Source organism: Antechinus flavipes, chromosome 1, assembly GCF_016432865.1.
Source record: "Antechinus flavipes isolate AdamAnt ecotype Samford, QLD, Australia chromosome 1, AdamAnt_v2, whole genome shotgun sequence".
NCBI lineage: Eukaryota > Metazoa > Chordata > Mammalia > Dasyuromorphia > Dasyuridae > Antechinus > Antechinus flavipes.
This window is the reverse complement of record NC_067398.1, coordinates 654,571,839-654,595,811: the sequence shown is the minus strand read 5'-3', so window position 1 is coordinate 654,595,811 and position 23,973 is coordinate 654,571,839. Positions and strand designations below refer to the sequence as shown.

At 39.7% G+C, this 23,973-nt stretch overlaps 1 protein-coding gene and 1 long non-coding RNA gene across 2 annotated transcripts; one reads left to right on the top strand and one right to left on the bottom strand.

Moving 5' to 3' along the window:
• Window positions 1–2,062: 2,062 nt before the first annotated feature.
• On the top strand, window positions 2,063–4,319 carry LOC127544761 (uncharacterized). Its single transcript, XR_007949527.1, has 3 exons — window positions 2,063–2,528; window positions 2,947–3,065; window positions 3,648–4,319. It is a non-coding gene; the product is annotated as an uncharacterized LOC127544761 (long non-coding RNA).
• Window positions 3,702–18,787, bottom strand: TSPAN16 (tetraspanin 16). The gene is made up of 7 exons (XM_051971566.1): window positions 18,316–18,787; window positions 17,508–17,714; window positions 16,307–16,381; window positions 6,780–6,887; window positions 5,680–5,823; window positions 4,931–5,014; window positions 3,702–3,764 (listed from the first exon to the last, which is right to left on the bottom strand). The coding sequence occupies exons 1-7, from the start codon at window positions 18,370–18,372 to the stop codon at window positions 3,702–3,704; spliced, it is 738 nt and encodes a 245-aa protein (XP_051827526.1). The 5' UTR covers window positions 18,373–18,787.
• Window positions 18,788–23,973: the final 5,186 nt, after the last annotated feature.

The window sequence follows — 23,973 nt, the reverse complement described above, 5'->3', positions numbered from 1 at the left end:
GACAGACAAAGAGACAGAGAGACAGAGAGAAAGACACAGAAAGACAGAGATACAGAGAGATAAAGACACAGAGAGAGGCAGAGAGGACAGGACAGGCGTTTTGGTGAGGAGAAGACAGCAGCTGGGTGAAGGGATTAGGGAAGGGATGAGATAGAATGTGACTGAATCTTTCAACAAACTAGAGATTGATTCCAAAGCAAAGGTTAGGAGGGAGTGTGTTCTAGCCATGAGGGAGGGAAAGGATGAGACAGTCAATGCAAAGAAACAGAAAAGTGAGGTGCAAAAAGGTCAATTTGGAGTGTTTAGTGGCACAATGGATGGAGCATCAGTCCCCGAGTCAGGAGGACCTGAATTCAAAAATGGCTTTAAATACTTCCTAGTTATATGACCCTGACCAAGTCACTGAGCCCTATTTACCTCAATTTCCTCATCTGTAAAGTGAGCTGGAGAAGGAAAAGGCAAGCCACTCCAGTGTCTTTGCCAAGAAAACTTCAGAGTTACAGGTACAAGAACAACAATTCAATAACAACAGTATAAAAATACCAGAATTGTAGTTTGGGGCAAGGTTGCAAAAGACTTTAAATGCCTAATGGAGTTTATATGAAATCTTAAAAGGAGATTTTCTCCTTCAAGGGTTTTTAGAATTTCGGGCTCCCTTCTTCAAGTTCAAATCCAATTTATTAGTTGTATGATTCTAGGCAGGTCCCCTGACTTTTGTGTGTTTTCTTCATTTGTCGTTGTTGTTCAGTCACTTCACTTATAGCTGATTCTTAGAGACCCTATTTGGGTTTTCTTGGCAAAGATACTAGAGTGACTTACCATTTCCTTCTCAGATGAGGAAACTGAGGCACTCGTCATATAGCTAGTAAATGTCTGAGGCCGGATTTGAACGAAGATGTAAAATAGAGCTTAAATAGCACTTACATCCCATGGCTGTGAAGCATTTTGTAAATCTAAAAATGTTACATAAATGCAAGCCATTATTAATATCTTTATTAAAGAGACAAATTTGAGAAAAGTGAAGGAAGAAAGGACAAGATTTAGCAATTGACTGGATAGGTGAGGGGAGGTAGAGTCAAGGATGATCCTGAGGTTCCAAAACTGGGTGACTAGAAACTCACCCGGAACCTAAGCTCAGCACCTACAAGAAAGCCTTGCCCTTAGTAGATTCTTATTTGTTTGGCGTGGGTTTTTGTGGTTGGGGGGTTTGTTTTCTGTGACTTGCCCAGGGTCACACAGCTAATAAGTGTTAAGTGTCTGAGAGGTCGAATTCGAACTCAGGTCCTCCTGGCCTTAGGGCTGGTGCTCTCTCCACTACGCCATCTAACAGTCCCTAGGAGGTTCTCGTTGAATTGAAATTTGAAGACTTGAGGAAACAACTTGATTACAGGCCAAGACAATAAATTCCATTTTGTAAAATTACGTTTGAGACATCTTCAGGCAGCCAGAAAGTTCTCTTGCAGGGTATTTGTCTAAGGAATCCTTATCCCCTTTTCATTTGAAGCTGTCCTAGGTTTCAACAATTGAAATTGAAAACCAACTAAAACATAACAAAGGTACAGGAAGAAGGGCTTGAGCAATCAATCAGTATTCTTGATTACGATGTGCCAGGCCCTGTGCTAAGGGGGGGAGGGGGGATCCATGCAATCTCCATCCCTTTCCCGCTTTTTTTTTTTTTTCCCTTAACTGAGGGACTTGCCCCGGGTCACACAGCCAGGAAGTGTTAAGTGTCTGAGATCAGGTCCTCCCGGCTTCAGGGCTGGTGCTCTGTCCACTGCACCTCCTAGCCGCCCCCTTCCCGCTTATTTTTGTGCGTTGTCTTCCCCCATTGGATTGTAACCTCCTTGAGGACAGGGATGACCGCCCCTTTCCATCCCCAGCATTTAGCATGGAGCCCGTGCCTTTGTGGTGCTTAATAAATGTTTATTGGCTCTGGGACCGGTGGAAATAGCGCCATTAAAGCGTGCAGTTGGGATGGGCGGGTCACGTGAACGCTAACTGGTGGAGAGCCATTGCATTTCGCTGGTATCGTCCCCGCGCTATGAAAATGCAACGTGAGTCACGCAGGATGGGCGTGTCCATAGAGTAGCCATAATTATTAGCGCACCAAAACCCTTAAACCTGAACGAGTAGGAATATGTCAGGTCTTAGCTTCGGAGCTGGTGGGGAATGTGGGGCAAGTTGGGGGGCTGTTGGGAGAGCAGACGCAGGACATGGCGAGGGGTCTCCATGTGAGAACTCTGGTTGCGAAGAATCGCGTAGGGCTGGTGGGCAGGGTGGCTGGGCTGGGGCACGGCAAGATCAGCCCGGACGCCTTCCCCACACACGCCCCAGAGGTAGCTGGGGGCCACCTTTCCTCCCCGAGAGGGGCGAGACGGGTCTGAATCGTGAGCCCAGGGCAGGGTAGGAACGCGCCGTCCCTTCCCTAGGGCTCTACGCTCAAGGCTACGGGAGTCGCCTCAAAAGCGCCAAAGCAGCAGGCACCACAATGCCCCCCAGAGGCTTCCAGAAAAACTACCGGAAACCAGGTGGGTGAGTGGCAGTCAATCGTTAAGTTGCCCTCCGCCCACTCCCCCAAGCCCGGCTCACGCCACACGCGAGAGCATTTGAATGCTTGGAAAGCCGCGCATGCTCACTTCATCCGATGTGATGCGCTGACTGACATTGGGGCGAGGGAGGGGGAGGAGAAAGATGGGCTGTTCTCAAGTGGAACAGTCCAAATGTGGGGAAGCGCTGAAGATGAGCTTAAAGCGAAAGAAGCCTTCTCCCAGAGGATCCATCCGTTTTCTCTCCGAGGAAGGCAGAGTTTCTGGCTTGACTTCCCCGTACTGTTCCACCCCATCCCTCCAAAACCCCTACTTTTCGGTCTGATCCCCAAAGGTACGACTGGTCCCTGGGATAAGGAAAAAACTTCCCTTTACAAGTGTTTTTATTCATTTGTTTCAGAAAGAATGTGGCTTGAATCTTGCCTCAGAGACGCGCCGGCAAAGCCCATCGATTTCTCCGAGCCTTAGCGTGCACATCTACAAAATGGGCATAAATAATCGCATTCCCTTCGCAGAGTTGTGAGAGTCATATGAAATCGTATGTTACAACGTACCTGCAATTTTTAAGTGGCAGCCATAATTACCTCGTAGGTTTCATCTAGGAATCCAGTGAGGATGTAGTAAAGCTCTCCATGAAATCAGATACAATGGATGTTGTCTCTCACCCCACTCCAAATACTTTACCCTCAACTCTAAAATGCAAAAGTTTTGGAGAGAGACCACACCGTGTGTAGAAATCATTACAGTCAGGAGACACTGATTAGCACCCTCTACTATTCTTTTGTAAAACTCTGAACTTTCCAGAAGTCCACACAAGAACACTTTCTGGTGCAAGGGAATTTTTGAGACAGCTCTATTAAAGTGAGTGATTGAGTGTGTGTGTGTGTGTGTGTGTTTTAGGAACTGACGTTAAATTAAAGTTAATAACTTTTAGCAAAAGTAAACCTTTAGAATTTTCCAGTCATAGAGAATGGATACCAGATCCCATCAACATCCATTATCTTGGTGAAAAGAAATGCATGGTACCCATTCTTTAGCTTTGTTGCTCCAAGCTGAATACTTAGCATTATTTATTAATACAAAGTAGCATTTTTCATGCAGGAAACATCATGGGCTGTTCTCCCAGCAGGGAGGGAGGCAGTACCAGCAGAGATCTCATTCGTATGAAATGTCACCAATTTTGAAAAATAGGATCATGGAGACCGCCATGGCTGCCACCTGAAGAGGAAGAGCACAGTGATAATATCTTCAATATTGGGTTTGAATTACTCTTGAAAATTAGCCTAGAAATAAATTTCTGATAAGTGTACCATTACCTTCCCAGTAATTCAGATTTACAGTTATTCCTGACCTTTCCTGATCACCATCAGCTTCCAAATCCAAGCAGCTGTCCACTTCCATCGATGTTAATACCACAGAATTTCTCATATCTATTCCCTTTCCCCAGTGTCCCTAGGTAACTGATTACTGTGGTACTTTCCTAATTAGTCTTCCTGCTTCTACTCTCTTTTTCCCAAATATCTCCTCCACACAGCTGTCACACTCCCCACTAACTCCCCTTTCACACCAGGCTCTAATGAAGAAATGGCCAAATCTTCTATCTGCACCTTGATCCCACCCTAACTTGTCTCCTCCAGCAGATTGCCCCCCCCATTATTACTACTCTTTCTCCAATATTTTTTTGTCCTTTGGGTTCCTTTCCTGCTACCTACACATAATTCCGAGCCTCTTTTCTCCCTAAAAAAATTCACTAAAAATTGACTTCAAATCCAATGTGTTTTTCATTGTATTATGTTGCCCCTGTCAATTTTTAAAGCATGTAACTGTGTATCTTGTTATTCCTATAGTTAAGGTAATAGCCTCTTCTAAATAATAATTAATAGCTAGGTGGAACAGTGGATAGAATGCCTGGCCTGAAGTCACAAAGACTTCCTGAGTTCACATCGGGTCTCAGACTTACCAGCTGTGTGACTCTGGGCAAGTCACTTAACTCTGCCTCAGTTTCCTCATCTGTAAAATCAGCTGGAGAAGAAAATGGCAAATTGCTCCTTTGCCAAGAAAACCCCAAATGGAGCATAAGAGTTGGACACAACTAAAAGATGACTAAACAACACAAAATAAGTTTGTCTTCCAAAAGGCCCCTTTTTGATTTTTGGTAATATCTCACTTGACTTATTTCTCCATACCAAAATAGTTATATGCCATGATCTGAAGACTTAATCTGTGCCCCAACTCCTATTCTTTCAATATTGCAGAAAAATTTAAAACTGCAAGGCAGAAAATAAGTGAGCACCTTTCTAAAGTCTCCAAATTGAACACACCTTCAAAATTTCCTTTAGCAACCACAGCTAAAACTTTGTCAAATGTGAAAAGAAAACACATACCTCAAAGACCATAATTCCAGATCCAACACCTCTAATCAACTTTTTATTGTCTTCCAAAGAGTTCTTCAGCTTTTGTAAACATCCCTAAGATGGAAAAAAAAAAAACATCAGTATCTTCCTTGACACCTTTAATAAAATCATAAGACATTTATCTTTGTATTCTAAAAGGTCAAAGCAATAATACTTAAATGTTTTAAAATCAAAATTGTCTTATATCAACAGAGCCCTAACTAGTAATTTTTCCTTGCAGTGTATGCTCGTAGGAGCAGTCGTCAGATCTTCTAGTATATAAGATAATTTCTTACATTTTGTTGTGCAGCATAATATTTGAATGCCACAAATTGAAAGGGATCAATACCTCCTTGCCCACCTTAAGCCAAGTGGTTAGCCCAGGCCATTCTGTAGCCAATCTTTGCCGCTTGCCACTTTTGAGTAATTTTTTTAAATGAATCTAATTTTGACTTTGCATTTGCTTCAGATATCCTGCTAACTGATCTTGGAACACATCCTTGTTCTATATTCTTCCTCCTTCCCACTTTCCCACTTCAAACTAGGAGGCCTTGACTCAGCTCACCCACCCAGTCGTGGCCATGATGATACACTGTAGAGTTCAGACTAGGAAATGAAGTGCACCCTGGAAGGGCTAGGAGAATTATGATAACATCTTTTCTTTAAAACAAAATAAACAAAAATAACAACAAAACAACAACTTTTATTAGAAACTTAGGATTAAAAATCTATACCTTCACTTGTAAATCCATAGCTTTAATCTCCGGGCATTTAGACGGCATATCATAACGGTAACAGCAGTAAGGAGGATAATAGCCACCACTTTGATTCAGGTATTTAGAGCCGATAAAATCAGTATAATTGTGAAATCCACAGCAGACCATCTATTTAAAAAAAAAAAGAAAACTCACTTATGGGTCTTGAACTTCTCAGATAGAACTAAGCCTTGTATACCTGGAACAATATCTATTACTAAAATCTCCAGCTGGATATATTAGTAGTAATAGAGATGGAAACAAATTATTTAAGTAGTGCCTATTTAAATATCATCACATTTAATCCTCCCAGCAACCCTGAAAAGTAGGTGCTATTATTTCTCCTATTTTATAGGTGAAGAAACTGAGCAACAATTAAGTGAACAGCTTGCTCAAAGTCATACAACTTTTAAGTGTCTGAGGCTGTATTTGAACTCAGGTCTTCTTAACTACAGATCCAGGTCTCTATCCATTATGCCACCTAGCTGTCCAATAACCCTTGACATTTGTATAAGGTTTAAATTTTTCTGTGTTTCCTATTTACCATCTGTCCTCTTATCTGCCCCCCCCCATTCTAATCCTGTGAAGTAGCCAAGATCAGATTTATTATCCCCATTTTCTAAATTAGGAAACTGAGGTAAGTGAAGTTACCATCATATGGCAAAACATCATAGAAATAGAGGAGGTCTGAGAGATCATTAAGTCTACCTTGGTTTTACTGATCAGGAGATCAAAGGATTTGGGCCCCAAAATGGAAAGGCAGGGATTCAGACTCGGGGTCCCCTGATTCACGGTACAGCACCCTTTTCACTTCTACCTCATACCTCTTTCCTGACAAGATCCCAGTCCCTGAAATGAATCATCTCTATGATGTCAGCACTTGCAGCATCAGTAGGAAGTCACCTGCTAACTCAGGGGCTTTTCTCAAGATACCCCGACAGGCTATTGTGGAAAAGGGGATTCTTGTTCTCACTTACACCGCAGGGTTCCTTCTATCAGTGTCCAATGGCCTTTACAGGTCAGACAAAGCAATTTTCCTCCAGTCTTGGCCACCAGAGAGAACCTCTTGGGATGGTTTAGCTTACCTCTTGCATGACGCCGTTCCACAATTCTGTGACTTTTTTATCCACACCATAGGACTCTTGTAGCGATTTGACTGCCTCAGTTTCAAAATATGTGATAAGCAAGTTTGCCTGGAATAAGGTAAATAATGTTCTGTGATTATATACACGGTGATATTATGTTGGTCATAAACTAACACATCTCACCTGGCACTCAGCACCGTGCTTGCAAATAGTAGGCACTTAATAAACAAATTGAATGGAAACAACAGTGCATCATTTGCAAACCAAAGAATATAGGAATTCAGTTTTCAATTCCCAGGCATTTAATAAATGCTTGATGAGATAGGCTCTAGGGTCAACAAAGGCAAACATGAAATAATTCTAAACCATCAAATAGCTTACATTCTACCAGTAAGAACCACGCTTTATACAAAAAATGAAAACAAATAAAAAATATAAAAAGCATAAATTAATTTCAAGGGAGGAAGAGCACTAATATCTAGGGGATCAGGAAAAACCTATGTGAAAGGTAAAAGTGAGAACTGAGAAAAAGGTAAATAAGAGGCGGGTAGGTGTGCAATAGATAGCACATCAGTCCTGGAGTCAGGAGAACCTGAGGTCAAATCCAACTTAGGCACTTAACACTAATTAGCTGTTGAATCTTGGGCAAGTCACTTAACCCCAACTGCCTTGCAAAAAGAAAAAGGAAAAAGAAATAGGTAAGTAACCACAAATGATAACAATTTAATTCAATGATGATTTTGTTAAATGCCTATTCTGTGACCAGTCTTGAATTAGATAATAGCTAACTTTATATAACACTTTAAGCTTTGCAAAGTATTTTACAAACGTTTACATTTTACTTTCACAATTACCCTGAGATGTAGGCATTATTATTCCCATTTTACAGATGAGACTACTAAAATTTCTACCAAAACTCCTCTCTCCAAAGTTACTAATGATCTTAGTTGCTAAATCCAATGGCCTTTTCTCTAAGCTCATTTTCCTGGATCTCTCTGCAGCCTTTGACACTGCTATCACTCTCTCTTCCTTTATACTCTCTTTTCTATGTCTTTGGGACATTATATTCTCCTGGTTCTTCTACTTACAGGACTGCTCCTACTCCTACTCTCTATCTTTGGCTGGATCCCCATCCAGATTGTGTCCTCTGTCCTCTGGTGGCTCTTAGGACTCTGTCCTGGGCCCTCTTTTATTCTTACCTTCTACTACTTCACTTAATGATCCCATCAGCTCCTATAGATTTAATTATTATTTCTATGCTGATGATTCTCAAATCTGCCTTTCCTGCTCCAATCTCTCTACCAACCTCTAGGCTTGCATCTCCATTCGGACATCTGTAACTGGATATCTAATAGGCATCTTAAACTTAATATAACCAGAATATAATTCATCATCTTTCCCCTCTAAAACTTCCTCACCTTACTGATCCAACTATTCTGAAAGCAATTTGGAGCTATGCCCAAGGGCTATCAAACTGCGTACCCTTTGATCCAGCAATATAGGCTTATATTCCAAAGAGATCTTAAAGGAGGGAAAGGGACATACATGTGCCAAAATGTTTGTGGCAGCCCTTTTTGTAGTGGCAAGAAACTGGAAACTGTTGGAGAATGCCTTGATAAATTATGGGATATGAATGTTATGGGATATTATTGTTCTAGCAGGATGATTTAAGAAAAGCCTGGAGAGACTTACATGAACTGATGCTAAAGGAACTGAGTAGAACCAAGAGAACATTGTACACAATAGCAACAAGATTATATGATGATCAGCTCTGATGGACATGGTTCTTTTCAACAATAAAGTGATTCAGGACAATTCCAATAGACATGGAGAGAGCCATCTGCATCCTGAGGAAGGCCTATGGGGACTGAATGTGGATCCCAACATAGTATTTGTACCTTTTTGTTATTGTTTGCCTGCTTTTTCCCCTTTTCCTTCTCATTTTTTTCTTTTTGATCTGATTTTTTTCTTGTGCAACATGATAAATGTGGAAACGTGTATAGAGGAATTGCACGTGCTTAACATGCAAAATCTCGAGGAAGAGGGGGAAAAAGGAAGAAAAACTTGAAACACAGGGTTTTGCAGGGATGGATGTTGAAAACTATCTTTGCATGTATTTTGAAAATAAAAAGCTATTATTAAAAAAAATCTTTCTCACTTTCTACCTTCCCTATTACTGTAGAGGGTATCATCAAAATCCCAGTCCCTCAAGCTCACAACCTAAGAGTCATTCTGGATTCTTCTATATCCCTTCATCTCCCCTTATCCAATCTATTGCCAAGATCTATTCATTTCGCCTTTGAACATCTCTCAAATATGCCCCCTTTTCTCCTGTGAAACGACTATCACTTTGGTGCAGACAGACCCTCATCACTTTACATGATTTATTATTTATTTTAATTTGTTATAATAGCCCAGGAATTTATCTTCTGCCTCATCTCTCCCCACTTCACTCCATCTTCTATTTAGTCACTAAAATAATTCTCTTAAAACACCAGTCTGAACATGTTACCTCTATTGTATAAACTCTGGTGGCTGGCTTCCTATGACCCACAGGAACAAATTTTGAATCTTCTGTTTGTCATTGAAAGCCTTTCATAAATCCCCATCCCTTTCTATCTTTTAGTGTCCTTATACTTTACCTCCCAGTATGTACTTCTTCATCCAGTGACTCTGGATCAAGCCTCCTGACTGTTCCACAAACAAGACACTCCATCTCTCAGTTCTGGGCACTCTCTGACTGTCCTCAAACCTAAAATAATCTCGCTTTTCCCTTCTGATTACTGGCTTCACTGGCTTCCTTTAAGTCCCAATCAAAATTCCAACTTTCAGAGCAGGATTAGGGAACCTTTTTTTCTGCCAATGACTATTTGGATATTTATAACATCATTCTCAGGTCATACAAGATTATCAATTTATAAACTTAAGCAATAGGAAGCTGTCATTCTTAGCTTTCAACTCATCATCGCCTACAGTTGCCTTAGCAAATGGTTTCACCAACTTCATATGGCCCATGGCTCATATTGAGCTTCCAGTTGACTAAATTCCCAGATTTTTAAAAAGATGTTCCCATCCCTTTCTACAGGAAGCCTTCCCCAACCCTTCTTAATTTTACTGCTTTCCCTCTATTGTTAGTTATTTCCTATTTTTATTATTTCCTACACGTAGCTTGATTTGTATATATTTATTCATATATTGTCTCCTCTATTAGACTGTAAACTCTTCGAAGATATTCTGTCTTTTGCCTCTTTGTATCCCTAGGACTTAGCACAGTCTGACACATTTCTATTGTTTAATTTTTTTCAAGTATGTTTACATGCCTCTATTTGTTTTGCCATTTCCCTTTTCAGCTCATTTTACAGATAAGTAAACTGAGGCAAACAGAATTAAGTGACTTGTTCAGGGTCATACAGCTAGAAAGTGTCTGAGGCCAGATTTGAACCCTGGAAGATGACTTTAGCCAGATACACTCTCCATTTCACCAGCTAGCCCGTCACATAACAGGCACTTAATAGATATTGATTGACTTCCCAAGGTCACACAGCCAGATTTTGACTTGAATCTTTCTGGCTTCATTTAGCTGGATGCTATAAAAGATTCACAAGCCCTCAGTAAGCCCTCAGACTGGTCAGGGAGACTAGAATTCCATAGAACCACGGACTAGTGGAGTTAGAAGAGATGCAAAAGATCATCTGGTCTACCTCCAAATTGCACAATGGCTAATTTGAAACATTAAAGAGGAAACATCAGGGAGGCTGAATGCCCTAGAATTCAGTCACATTATAGAACTCAATGCTCATACTCTTTTCAGAAAAACCCCATGGAACCTTTGATTTCATAAGAGGTAACATCTAGTCCAGTCTCCCACCCAATGCAGAAATACCCTTAAAATAGGGGTTCTTAACCGGTTTTTTTGTCCTGGATCCCTCTGGCAGTTCATTGAAGCCTAAGACTCCTTCTTAGAATAACATTTTTAAATGCATAAAATATGAAAAGAAGCCGATTATATTGAAATACAGTCATCGATTTTTTTTTTCAGTTCCCAGACCCCAAATTAAGAACCTGTGCTCTATCTATAGCTTCTTTGTCATCAAGGCAGGGGAGTTGAGCTGTGGGATTAGGAAGACAGCAGCTGCTACCAATTGTCCTTACAAAGCAATTGTACTAAATTTCCTATTTTGAGTTTGCTTATAGGCAGCATATAAAAAAGCCAGAAAAGCCTAGCCTCTGAAAGCTGACTTCCACTGAATAGTTCTTTATATTATAAAGCTGGTTATGAGAGAGGGGGTCTGAGTTAAAAGTGACCCCTTTTTGTGGCAGAGAAATTTTCTGATCAGAGGGTGCTCTTTCAGAGATAACTCTATATATTTGTATCTGGTTTTCTGATATATGTGTATATTTAATAAATTGGACAGTGCCACTAAGCACTAAGATCTTAGGTACAAAAAACATGGATGAATGTGAGTATGAGATTTTTTAGGGGCAGCTAAGTGGTGCCGTAGATAGAGCACCAGCCCTGAAGTCCGGAGGACCTGAGTTCAAATTTAGCCTCAGACACTTGACACTTCCTAGATGTGTGGCTTTGGGCAAGTCACTTAACCCCAATTGCCTCAGCAAAACAAAAGCAAAAAAAAAAAAAAAAAAAAAAAAAAAAAGAGATTGTTTTAACAAGAATAGAGAATGTCCTTGACAACATTTTCTGAGTTCTTCCTTATTCTCTTAGATGCAGCTGCATTGGAAGCTGAGGGACTTTGCTATGGTGCTTGAATTCCTTCAAAAATGGAGGCAGTTGATGCTTATTAGACAGCTCTGTTGTTTCAAAGCTCCTTCTTTTATGGAGCTGAAATCTGTGTTCTTACTGGTCCTAGTTAAGAACTTCAAAGCCATATAGAATATGATCTCCCTCTTCCAAAGATACACCTTCAGTTTTTAAAGACAGCATTCATATATCTCTGAAGCCACAAAATTGCTAAATTTAAGAGATGAAAGAGAGATCAATGGGGCTACCTTGTCCGTGTCACATTTGGAAACAAATCTCCATTAGAAAACACACATTATAATATATTTTCCACATGTGGTCATCCAAGTTCTGCTTGTAGACTTCCAAGGAGGAAGAACCCACTACCAACAAAGACAGTCCATTCCACTTTTGGACAGATATGATTATTAGGAAATTTTCTCATACATCAAGCTTAAATTTGCCTCTTCATAATTTTCATTTATTGCCCTTAGTTCTGCCCTTGGTGCCAAATAGAAAAAGTCCAGTCCCTCTTCAAAAAGATAGACCTTTAAGAACTTAAAAATAGCTCTCATGTCTCTTCTCCTGAAAAATTACTTCATTCATTCAATTGACCTTCACATGTCATGGTCTGGAGGCTCTTAAGCATCCTGGTTGTCATCTTCTGAACATCCTATAGTTTATCAATGTCCCTCTTAAACTGTGGTGCCCAGAAATGAATGTCCCAACCTACAAGGGGTCCAACCAGAGCAGAGTACGGCAGGACTGTCTTATTCCTGGAAGGTACACATCTCTTCATGAAGTCCAAGATTATGTTTGCTCTTTTGGCCTCCGTGTCATAGCATTTGCTCATATTGAGCTTCTCATTGCCTGAATTCTCAGATATTTTTAAGACACACTGCTGTCTAACTGTACCTCCTTGTCAGATATTTAGAAGCACATGTATAAGACTTTATACTTATCTCCATGGAATTTCATCTTATTAGACTTGGCTCAGGGTTCCAACTCATCACGATCTTTTCAGTTTCCAAGTCTTCCATTCAGTGGGCTAATTATCACTTTTGCTTTATGTCATCTCCAAATGTGATGACTGTGTAACCTATGATTTTAACCCATTCATTGATAAAGATGTTAAACAATACAGGATCAAACATAGATCCCAGGGATCTGTCACATCTTTAAGAAATGGCCTTAGTTCCTTCACTTGTCCTTCATGTATGTAACATGGTATCCTTGACTACTTAATTTAAGGATGCTTTGTGCCTCCTGAGCATCTTGCTTAAGGGACAGAACCCAGAAGAAAAATCAGCCAGGATATTCTAGATAGATTCTATAACATCAGACTTGACATCATAGTTTAATTTCTAAACTGGTACATGCCAGACTTAGGAAACCACAATCCAGACTGACCTGAGCAGCCTTTCACACCCTCCCTCACAATATGAGGACCACACAGGTCAAGGACACCTCAGGCAAAGTATCACATACTAATACCTCATGCTTCTAGTCTTTAGGCATCTTTTTCCCATAAGAGCTCCCCATTGTCACTTTAATGACCTCTCCCTCTCCACAAATGTCCAATTATCCTAGTCTTCCTTTTTATTAATCAATTTTATTTTAAATTCTGAACTTAAATACCAACAAAAAGCATTTCCATGTACTCAGCAGAACTCTAAAAAAGAATTGCACATAAAACCATGAATCTCCATTTCATAGTCCTTGCTTTTAAAAAAGTAAATAATAATTTCATAATTTATTTTCAAAACTGTCCTGCTTGTCTATGCTTCCTACTCAACTTCCTTCTGTTCTTTTCCATGCATTTAAAAAAAATGTTGTAATTGTTTTCTCTCTCTTTTTTATGTTACTATTGCTATAAGCCCATCTCTACACCCCAATCCTTCTCCCATTAAAAATCAAGAGAAAGGGGGGAAATCCTTGAAATAAATAAGAATAGTTAGGTAAAATACTAAGATTTAACATGGTAATTTTTCATTTTTAAATTAAAATTTTAGTGAAAATAAGACTTTTCTCCTTCACTCCTATTACAAAAGTGTAAAGCTAAGCAACACAAATCTCCCTATTAGACATGAAAAAACAAAAGTATGTCTCAATCTGTACTCTGAATCCATGTCCTCTCTGTCAGGAGGTAAGTAGCATGTTACATCAAAGTCCCCTGGAATTATATTGATCAGAGTTCTAAAGTCTTTCAAAGTGGCTTAAGACTTAACATTATAAAGAAAACAACTTTGAAAGATTCACCCAATGGCCATGTACAAAAATGTACCCGGAGTCCATCACCTCTTTGTTAAAAGGCAGGTAATGTGTCTTACTATCAATCCCCTGGAGGCATAATTGATCACTGCATTTATCAGCTTTCTTAAAATTTTCAAAATTGTTTTTCTTTAACCTTGTATAAATTGTTCTCCTGGTTCTATTCACTCCACACTGCATCATTTGATACTATCCAGGACTCCCTGAAATATTCTTTTGTAATTTCCTATGTGGTAATATCCCATTATGTTCATTTACCACAATTTACTCAGTCATAAGTAATGGGCACCTCTAACATTCTATTTCTTTTCTTTTCTTTTTTTTTTTTCCTTTTTAATTGTCCCTTCAGGATCAGGAAATTTATTCTGCATGCAGCTATTCCGTAGTAGCCTTCCTCTTAACATAACTTTTTTCATTCTGATTTGTTTCCCTATTGAGTTTGATATATTGAACTGTTTAATTTGCATGTTGACCATGCTTTGTTTATTTCAAACAAGAGTTAGGTTAATCTGATATCCAAAAGAGATAATATTTGCAAATTGCTTAGTACTTTGTACATAGTATATATTTAATAAATGCATATTCTCTTCCCTTCCCTTTTCCCCCATCCCTTATACTCTTCTCAAATATTCCAGTTACAAAAAATAGCAATTTATACATGATTTTTTTCTCTACACTAATGTATTCTATTTCCCTTTCCTTTTTTCCTCCCTCTTAAAACTCTCAAATAGAACCAATCCATCCCCAGGACCTTTGTTTTTCTTAACAACTTCACTACCCTTTGACGATATTAAGGTTCCAAAGGGACCCCTATTAAGATGTTTGCACAATATCATCGTTGTTATAATAACTTTATTTTTCTGGATTTCAACTCCTGTCAAGATTTCAAAGTTCCTACTCAGTTTTATCTTTTCATGAGAAATGCTTGAAAGTTCTCTATTCCATTAAAGATTTTTTCACTTCTTCAGAGTTTGTGGGTAAGTTATTTTTGATTGTAAGTCTATATTTTTTTGTCTTTTGAATTATCATATTCCAAGATTTCCTCTAGTTTTGAGTAAAAGTGTCAGGTCTTGTGTAATCTTAATTGGTTGCTTGATTGCTTCTTTCCAGATGCTTGTGATATTTTTTCTTTGACTTCAGAGCTTTGATATGATATTATTGAGACTTTTCCTTTCGTTTTATTTTCAGGAGCTAATCAATGCATTTTTTTCCTGTGTTACTTTGTCCCTGGTTCTAATCAATCTGAAAACTTTTTGCTTATTCTTCAAATATAGTTTCCAGGATTGTTTTCAATCCTGGTTTTCAAGTAATCCCTTGATTCTTAAATTCTAGGCTTTATGCATTTTTAAAAATTCAGATTTTTGATTGCTATCTCTTGCTATCTCAGTGAGCTATTGATTTCTGTTTGGTCTATTGCAGTTTCAAAAACACATTTCTTGGATAAGGTTTACTACATTCCCTTCTAAGCTATTTCTTCTCTTTCCTGGAATTTTTATTTCATTTTTTAAAAATCTCTTGCTTCATTTCTTCTAAGTGTTATTATACTTTTTGTGGAGAATCTTTTTTCCTTTTGTTTGAAAGTACTACAAAATTTATCCTTAATTTATTGGATCTCTAGACAAGATTTCTCCCCACATCAAGATTTCTCATTTTAATGGCTATTTTTTGTGATAGTTAAGCACTAGGAACAAAGTGGGTGCCAATTGATTAAGACTAAGTAAATTGCAATTTACAAATATTGTACTATACAAAACAATGAATATGAAGAATTTGAGAAACATTGAAAGACTTAAACAGATTCAGAGTGATATACAATGACAACAGTAACATAAATGAAAAAATACTAAAATGCAGTAAGAATGATTAATTACAATTAAATGTATAGGAAAATTTATAAATTCAGGATTAGTTTAGCTTAGAATGTTAATTCATTTTCATTTTTAAAGAGTTAATACTTTGAAGAATAAATTATTACCTCGCCTTATAAAATAATAATAAAAATGACTGCTTTTTGCCTGCATCCCCACTCATAGTTTCTGGCACCTTCAAATACCTTTACTGAAACACTGGTACAATTTATCACACCTTTTATTAGCTGTTGCCATAGAACTTTTTCCCCACAGTAGGCAGCCTCACCTACCACATTTGCAGCATCCCAGTGTCCTGATTATAATACTACATAATAATAATATGATAATCTCAAACTTTTAAGACATGCCAGTCTTGAAAACTAGGTAAGAAAATGCAAATGCACTATACGGTCTCTCTTTTTCTTCCCCAGAAGTAAGGCACTATAAATGTGGAACATTATATATATATTGTTAGTTTTGATGAACTGCTCCTTCCCCTGCCTCATTTTTGTTATAAAACATAATTTATAGGGTGAGGGGGGTATTTCCGGAAATGAAGTTGATGTAAAACCCAAAAGATTTCAGTAAATTTTTTAAAAAACATAAAAGATAGAGGGTATAGTCTTTCTACTCTGACCATAAGTCAAAACCAAACTCTGAACACTTACAAATGAGGAGAAGACCAGGATGATTATAACACTTGACAGCTTGACCAGGAAGATGATCAATATGATGATGAAGAACTAGAAGAGAAAAAAAAAGATCTGATCACTGCTATGGGTCACTCACTGGCTGGAGGACCCCTAGAGAAGGGTCCTACTTAATGGTAACAATGTTTCTGGATAAATAAGGAAAATATGCCCATTGGCCAACTCCTCAAAATCTCAGTTTATCTCATGAGTAACATTATTCCTACCTAGACTCTAGGACAGTGATAATAAGCCTTTCCTTGTCTTAAACTTTAAAAGAAGCCTTGAATGCATGGAGGGCTCCAGGGATGAATCTAGGCAATTCAGAAATGACATTAGTAACTAGAGAAAAAAGGGGTTTACCTTCTTATAATATGGGCTCACCCAGAGCAACAATTAGGAAATTTTGCACCTGGAGCAAAAGGCATAATTCCCAAATCAACTTTTAAAAACAAAATTTGGGTTGGGGGGTTGAGGGAAGGAGGGCTCTGGGATACTGAGAGGTGGGGGGAGAATAGGTGACAGGCTAGTGAAGATCTCAACTGAATATCTATTTTGACTAATTATTTTTGCTAAGTTGGAATTAAGTTTAGTTGTTTCCATGCTACAGAAGGACTGCAAGGGCTGTCAGTATTTTCTAAAGTTCAGAACCTGGAGCAAAACCTCAGTTGTTCCATCCTAGTTACAACTCTACCTGGACATACAAGGTACAAAGATGATGCTGTTCACTCATCTTCCTTGCATTATTCCTTTAGCAGGGGAATAACCTACATTGACTCATCCTTGCTCTAAGGACCTTTGTCACCTGTTTGTGAGAAAAGTAGCAGACAGGCACTAGCAGGAGTTGGGTTTAATAATAGTCTTCCTCTGCCCAAAGCTACTTGGGCCATCTCCAGTCCTCCTGATCTGTATCTGGCCACTGGACCCAAATGGCTCTGGGGGGGAGAGTGAGGCGGGTGACCTTGCCCAGCCCCCCCTCACTCAAATCCAATTCATTTGCATGTCACAGCATCCCCTCCCTGATGTCCTGGTGCTCTTTGAGAACAAAGAATAAATAAAAATAAATAAAACAACAATAACCACAACTACATGGGAATGGAAGCCAGACTTGCCTCCAAATGTTAACCAGCTTCAAACCAACAGAATTCTTAGCCCCATTTTCTTCCTTCTTTCTCCCTACCAGCAACAACAGGCTCTTGTTTTCCTTTACGGCCCCCCAGCAGCCCAGGATTCCCAGGAACAAGAGGATGCTGCCGATGATGATGCAGAGATATCTGATGAGCACGAGCTGACTGAATGGCGAGACTGAAGCCCCGATTAAGGCAGAAAAGGCACTTCCTTCAGCGTTCAGACATAAGCCAATGGCCAGTAGTCCCAATCCCCCAAACTGGAGAGGAGAAAGAGGGAGGAAGAATGGCTGGATGACCTCCATTAATATTTTGTTACTAGAAAAAGAAATAACTTCTGTCCATGTCGAGTCCTACCTCCTTAAACTCCTGAGCAAGGGAACTTTTCCTTGCTGCCCTGGGTTGGAAGCAGAAGTAGTGACATGGTTTCTAGGTATTCCCAATCACTCTGGTCAGAGAAATCTGGGCTTACTCCCCTGGCTCTTCTTCCAACCATTCCCCTCAAGCACTTTGTACGTCTATTCCCAAAGAAATCCTATGAAGAGGGCTTTCAGAAAAAAGCCAGAATGGGAACAGACAACAGAAAAGGGATTTGAGTGGAATATCCACCAGAAAGATGTGTACTGAATGCCCCATGACTGTTGCCTGGAAAACAGTGAACTCTAACCCAAGGGTTTCCCTAGCAGGAGTGGTCCCTCCCAGCTGAGCCAGAAAGAATTTCTGTAACCCCCTCAGGCAGAATGTAGGGATACGGGGAAACCCTTGATATAGGGGATTTCTCAGAAATTTCCTCTTTCCTGGAATATGTCTGGGCTGAGTAGAAGGGAAGGAGACAAAACCCCATCTTGTTCTCATACTCACAAATAAGATGCTGTTAAGAAGAAACATCAGAATTTTTAGGACCGCAAAAAGAGCCATCTTCCTCTGTCTGAAACTTAGGAGATGGGGATGCTAATTCTGTATCTCCAAAGAATAGCTTCAGACTTCCCAGGAAATCTGCAGGACAGGTGCCCTGAGGAAGGATGGACAGATGATTTTTGGTGTGTCTTGTTCCTTGACCACAGGACCTTCCCAGACCATCTACCTGAAAGAGACCATACTCCAGCTTTAATGATGGTCAGGAACTACTGTGACCCTGGACGCCTAGACCTGCTCATTATCTGAGAGACTCCTTTCCTATGGATGCTCCAACCCTGGTCAAGGGAGAGAGGGTCAAGATTTCCTCCAACGTTTGCTTCCTCAGATTAATTACCCAAATACAATAGGGTCAAAGATTCTTTTTACTCATCTTGAGGTCAGGAACAACTAAAATAGGAAACAAATAAATAATAGTATCAGCCATTTCTTAAGCATTTTCCTATTTACCAAATACGTTCCTACCAACAAGCATGTAAAATACCTAATACGAGTATTGACATTCCTGTTTTACATATAGAAAAAGTGAAGCACAGAGAGATTAAGTGATTCAACCAGGATCACATAGCTAATAAGTGTCAGAGCCAGGACTAGAATTCAGATCTGATGGAGACTAAAGGCAATGCTGGATTTGCAGTTAGAGGAACAGGGTCCATTAGTCTCTCTAAGCCACTTGCAAAATTGATCTCTGACCAGATGATCTCCCAGCTCTAAAACTGTCCCTCTCATTAATCATGGGGGAGTGTAAAAAGCATGAGGGTAGTGTAAAAAGCCCTGAACTTTGTGTCAGGAGACCTCAGTTAAAAATTTTTAGTTGCTACTTTTATGTCCCATGTAATCTTGGGAAATGACTTTGTCTGGGTCTCAGTTTTCTCATCTGTAAAATGAATGGGTTGGATTTTATTAGATGATTTCTAAATTAGATACCTTCTAATTCTAAATCTTGGGACTCTGAGAGTGGCCTAATCCCCACCTACAAAAATGTGGGATGAGACCTAGCCAAATACAGAGGAATCAGGGATGTTCTGGTTGGTGGTCCAGGAAGCAGACCCTCTGCTTTGTCTTCAAGCTGATCCGAAAATGTGGCTTGACATCATCACCTAAGGCAGGTCTATGGCTTTCCTCAGATGGGCCAGACCAAGCTGGATGCCCAGGGACTATAGAATAGCCATTCATTGTTTCCGTGGGAAAGCAGGGATTTCTCCCACACAGCTCCCTGAGTTCCCTCCAATGTCCCCAGCCAGGCTCTATTTGCTTGATTCCCTCCCTACCTGCTTCCTCCCCGCCCCCCAAACTACTTTTCTCACCTTTAAAAAGGGAATGACACTCCCTTTATGGTTGGGAGGTGTTTTTGAGATGCTTTGAGTGCCACAAAGAAGTAGATTTATAATCTCAATTTTCCTTTGAGGATAGAGGAAAAAAAGATACATTTTTGTGAGTGAAGAAGCTAGAACTGAAGCTGTCCCCATTTTCTTTGTGGTGGCAAAAAAGCTGAAAATTACAGGGATGCTCCTCAGTTGGAGAATGGCTAAACAAGTTGTGACACATGATTGTGATGGTATACTTCTGTGCTATAAAGAAATAATGAACTCGATGATGTTAGGAAAACATAGCAAAAATTTGCACGAAATAATGAACAGAACCAAGAGAATGTTGTATATAGCACCAGCTGCATTGTATATATTATACATACCCATTTTTTAAAAAGAACAACTTTAAACAAATAAGTTATTTTTATTATTATAAATACTAAATTAACTATAAAGGACATATGAAGAAAATGTTACCTGCATCCAGAGAAATATCTGACAGATAGAAATATGTTTAGAATAACTATCTTATCTATATTTGTATCTAACTTATATATAATATATTTTTTCAAACATGTCTAAATATTTATGTATATAGATATATACATACATATGTATATGTTTGTTTAATATATGTCTAAATATATGTGTATTTAGATACATACATATGCATACTTATATATGAATGTATATATGTATGTTTGTGTGTATGTGTATGTATATTGTGTGTGTGTGTCTTAATGGTGTCCCCTATGCATGGCAGGTTGGATAAACTCATCCCACAGATTTTCACCATTAGTGATCCTTCCTTTGGATTAAGCATTATTCTCCATCCAAATGAAAATATTCTATAAATCTCAAACACCCCTTTAACTCCACAGTGCTTTCCTTCTTTAAATGCACGGCTTAGATTATATTGCCTCCCCTTCCAGATCTAACATTCACTCAAACTGAGGCCCAGAAAATGACTCGCTCAAGATCCACAGCAAGCTAATGGATAAAATGGGACTAGATCTCAGGTAGCCTTACTCCTGGTGTCTGGCAAGTTAGTGGTGGTGAGAGCTTTATTCACAGAGGTTTTGATTCAATTCAACATGGCCTTTTTAAGTGCCTTTGGGACAGTGTTGGGCAGGGACAGGAGTGAGGGATGAAATGCTCTGTCAACCTTAGAGTAGCCAGGAGAAGCTGTAGCTGTACACAGGTGAGTGAGGAGGGAGCTTAAAGCATGAGGGGAAACAGGGTGTGTGGGGTGAGGAGGGTGACAGGAACAAGTCACTTAAATGAGGAATCTGGACTCAGACCTTCCTGACTCCAGATCCAGAGCTCTCTCTGCCTTCCCGTATATAAAATTATAAATCTAAGGGGAAAAAATTTCTTTAAATGACCCTATGAGCTGCTGCACATTTGATTATACCTGTTTTACAGGTGAGGAAATGAAGGCTTAGAATGTTTGAGTGACTTGTCCTGGCAAACACCCAAGGAAGATTTCAATTCAGATGTTCCTGCTTCTGAGCCCAGTGTTCCTTCCTCTATATCAAACTGCCCAAAAAGTGGGAGAGAAGGGGAATTAGCAGATGGTAGGTAAGTGCTAGACACTGCACTAAGTACTCTACAAATATTAAGAGGCACACAAAGCAAGGCCTCCAAGAGGCAAAAGAAATAAAGGTAACTTCATGGGATTTGGGGGATGGCCACGCTAATGGCCCTACCCCAAACTCTCCTCACTCCAAGGCAGAAAACAGAAAAGGTAATAATAATTGGGCCACAAAAAACAACCAAAACCCCAAAGGTGTCGGTGTGTGTGAGTATGGAACCTGCTCAAGGTTCTAGGGTCCTTCTAAGACTAGAAATCACAAAGAAGGCATGACTGGCTTTGGCAGAAGGAGTTTCTTTGGGGATGGAGGGGCTGCTATCCCAGTGAAATCTCAGGCTCCATTCCCTATTTATGGAATCAGGAGGCTTTCAGATCTTGTCTCCACTTCCTTTGACCTGAGCAAGTCCCTTTCTACCCTTGGGCCTCCGTTTCTTCACCCACACTCCCCCAAGTCCCTCCATGAGTGCTAAATCCTACGATGGCATGGCATACAGGAAGCACCTAATAAATACCTCTTGACTGATCGAGCCTCTCAAAACTCTATGACTCTAGATAGGATTTATCAAATGAGAAGATCCCCGAGAAGACATTTCCTCCTCACTTCTTTGTAAGTTTGGGATCCAAGGGAGAGGAACATTATATATAACATTATTCAATATATGGGTTGGTTTTACTGAATTTTCTCCCTCCTCTTCTTCTTTCTAAAAAAAGGTAGTAACTTGTAACAAAATGGAAGAGGGGAAAGATGCAAAGGAAAATCTAAGTGATGTACAAACAAAAGATGAAAATTAAAAAATCCAATTTTTAAAATTCCATGCACCTGAGAAACAAAAGTTACCCCCCCTAACCCCCCAAAAAATCCTGATGGAGTTCTGGTTTCAGACTATGGTCTGAATCCTCTTTGCCTTTTTCCCACCTCCCCATCCTGGAGGCACCACTTGAGTTTCCCAAAGACAATTGGATTTTAGATTTTAAGTTGCCTCCTCCTAGACAGCCTATGGTTTTGGGGGAGAACCCACAGGAGCATCCCTGCTGACTTACCTACTTGGCAGGATCCTGGAGCTCAATAGGGAGTCAGGGACCTTCTGCCTTCTTAGATCCAGCCTTATCTTCTATTCTTTCTTTGCTTTAATTTCTGGGTGGACCCACCCCACCACCCATTAGAAGCTGTGGTTTGAAGAGTGCCTCCTTTTACTTCTTCACAGGAAGGCCTGATAAAAGTGGTTCTGGACCTGTGGGAATTCCCTGCAGGTTTCTTCTGGTAAAGTTCTGGAGAACAGTTAAGAAGTTGTGAGCTCTTAGTCTTAACCCTTTGTCTTTCCTCTGCTTCCCTTCCCCCCAGAACCAGCCCAGAGCCAGGGAACCTTCAGGCCCAGCCCTAGGAAGCTTAGTTAGAGAGGGGGTTCTCCTGCTGGGGCCCCAGCTGCCTTTGCAAACATCCCCCCTCTCTCTCTATTTGTTTCTCTAGCTGTCAGTGGGTTTCATTCAGGACAAGTGGGGGTGAATGGGGAGGGTTATCTATACAGTGTCTCTGCTGTGTCCACAAGGAGCCAAGCATTGACATTGTGCCCTAGACACTGAAGGGCCCTGAGAAAATCCATTTCTTTATTAAAAGACGGGCTTTTCCAAGAATCAAGAGATGACCAAGTCCAGTTGAGAAAAATACCCATTTGTTAAAGGCAATCCCTTCTCTCCAGCAGCATGTGGAGTCTGGTGTTGAGCTCTGGGGAAAGTGCACAGTTTATATATAAGACGGGATGCTTGCTCACATGGAGTTCTTAGTCTAATGGAGCAGGGAGGTAGAATTTTAGACAAAAATACAATTAGGAGAAATATACAATATTACATGAAAAGTGTCTTGTACAGAAAGAAATGAAGACTATGAGGAATTTAGGAAGATCTGGGGAGACTTGTATGAATTATAGGGATAATTAGGTAGCACAAGGATAGGATGCCAGTCCTGGATTCAGTAAGATTCATCTTCCTGGATTCAGACACTTACCAGCTGGGTGACCCTGGCAAGTCACTTAACCTCAGTTTCCTCATCTGCAAAATGAGTTGGAGAAGGCTCTCCAGTATCTTTGCCAAGAAAACCTCAAATGTAGTCATGAAGAGTTAGACATGACTGAAAAATAAAAAACTTACCAAATAAAAGAAGCAGGACCAGAAAAATACTGTACACATCAGTAAATGAAAATAACTCCCAGAAAAAGGAGTAATTCTAGAGGCAGAGAAAAAGCAGCCACTTTCCTGAGCTCTAAATAATATCATAGAAGAGTTTCTAAAGAACCTACAAGACAACTTAGAAGGTTGGTAAGAAAGTTCTATCTGTCACACCTAACTTAAAAATTTTAAAAAATCTGAAAGCCTTGATCAGAAAAAGAGCCTAGTTATCATCTTTCAAGAAATTATCTAAGAAGATTACCCTGATATTCTAGAACAGAGGGTGAAATAGAAATTGAAAGAATCCATAAATCACCTCCTGAAAGTGATCCTAAAATGAAAGCTCCCAGTAATATTATAACCAAATTCCAGAGCCCCCAGGTCAAGGAAAATGTTGTAAGCTGTCAGAAAGAAATAAAGCAATCCTAACATTGTGTCTTCCCAGTCAGTATTACACAAGATTTAGCAGTTTTGATCCTAAAAATCAGAGGTCTTGGAATATGATATTCCAGAGGACAAAGGAACTAGAATTTCAAC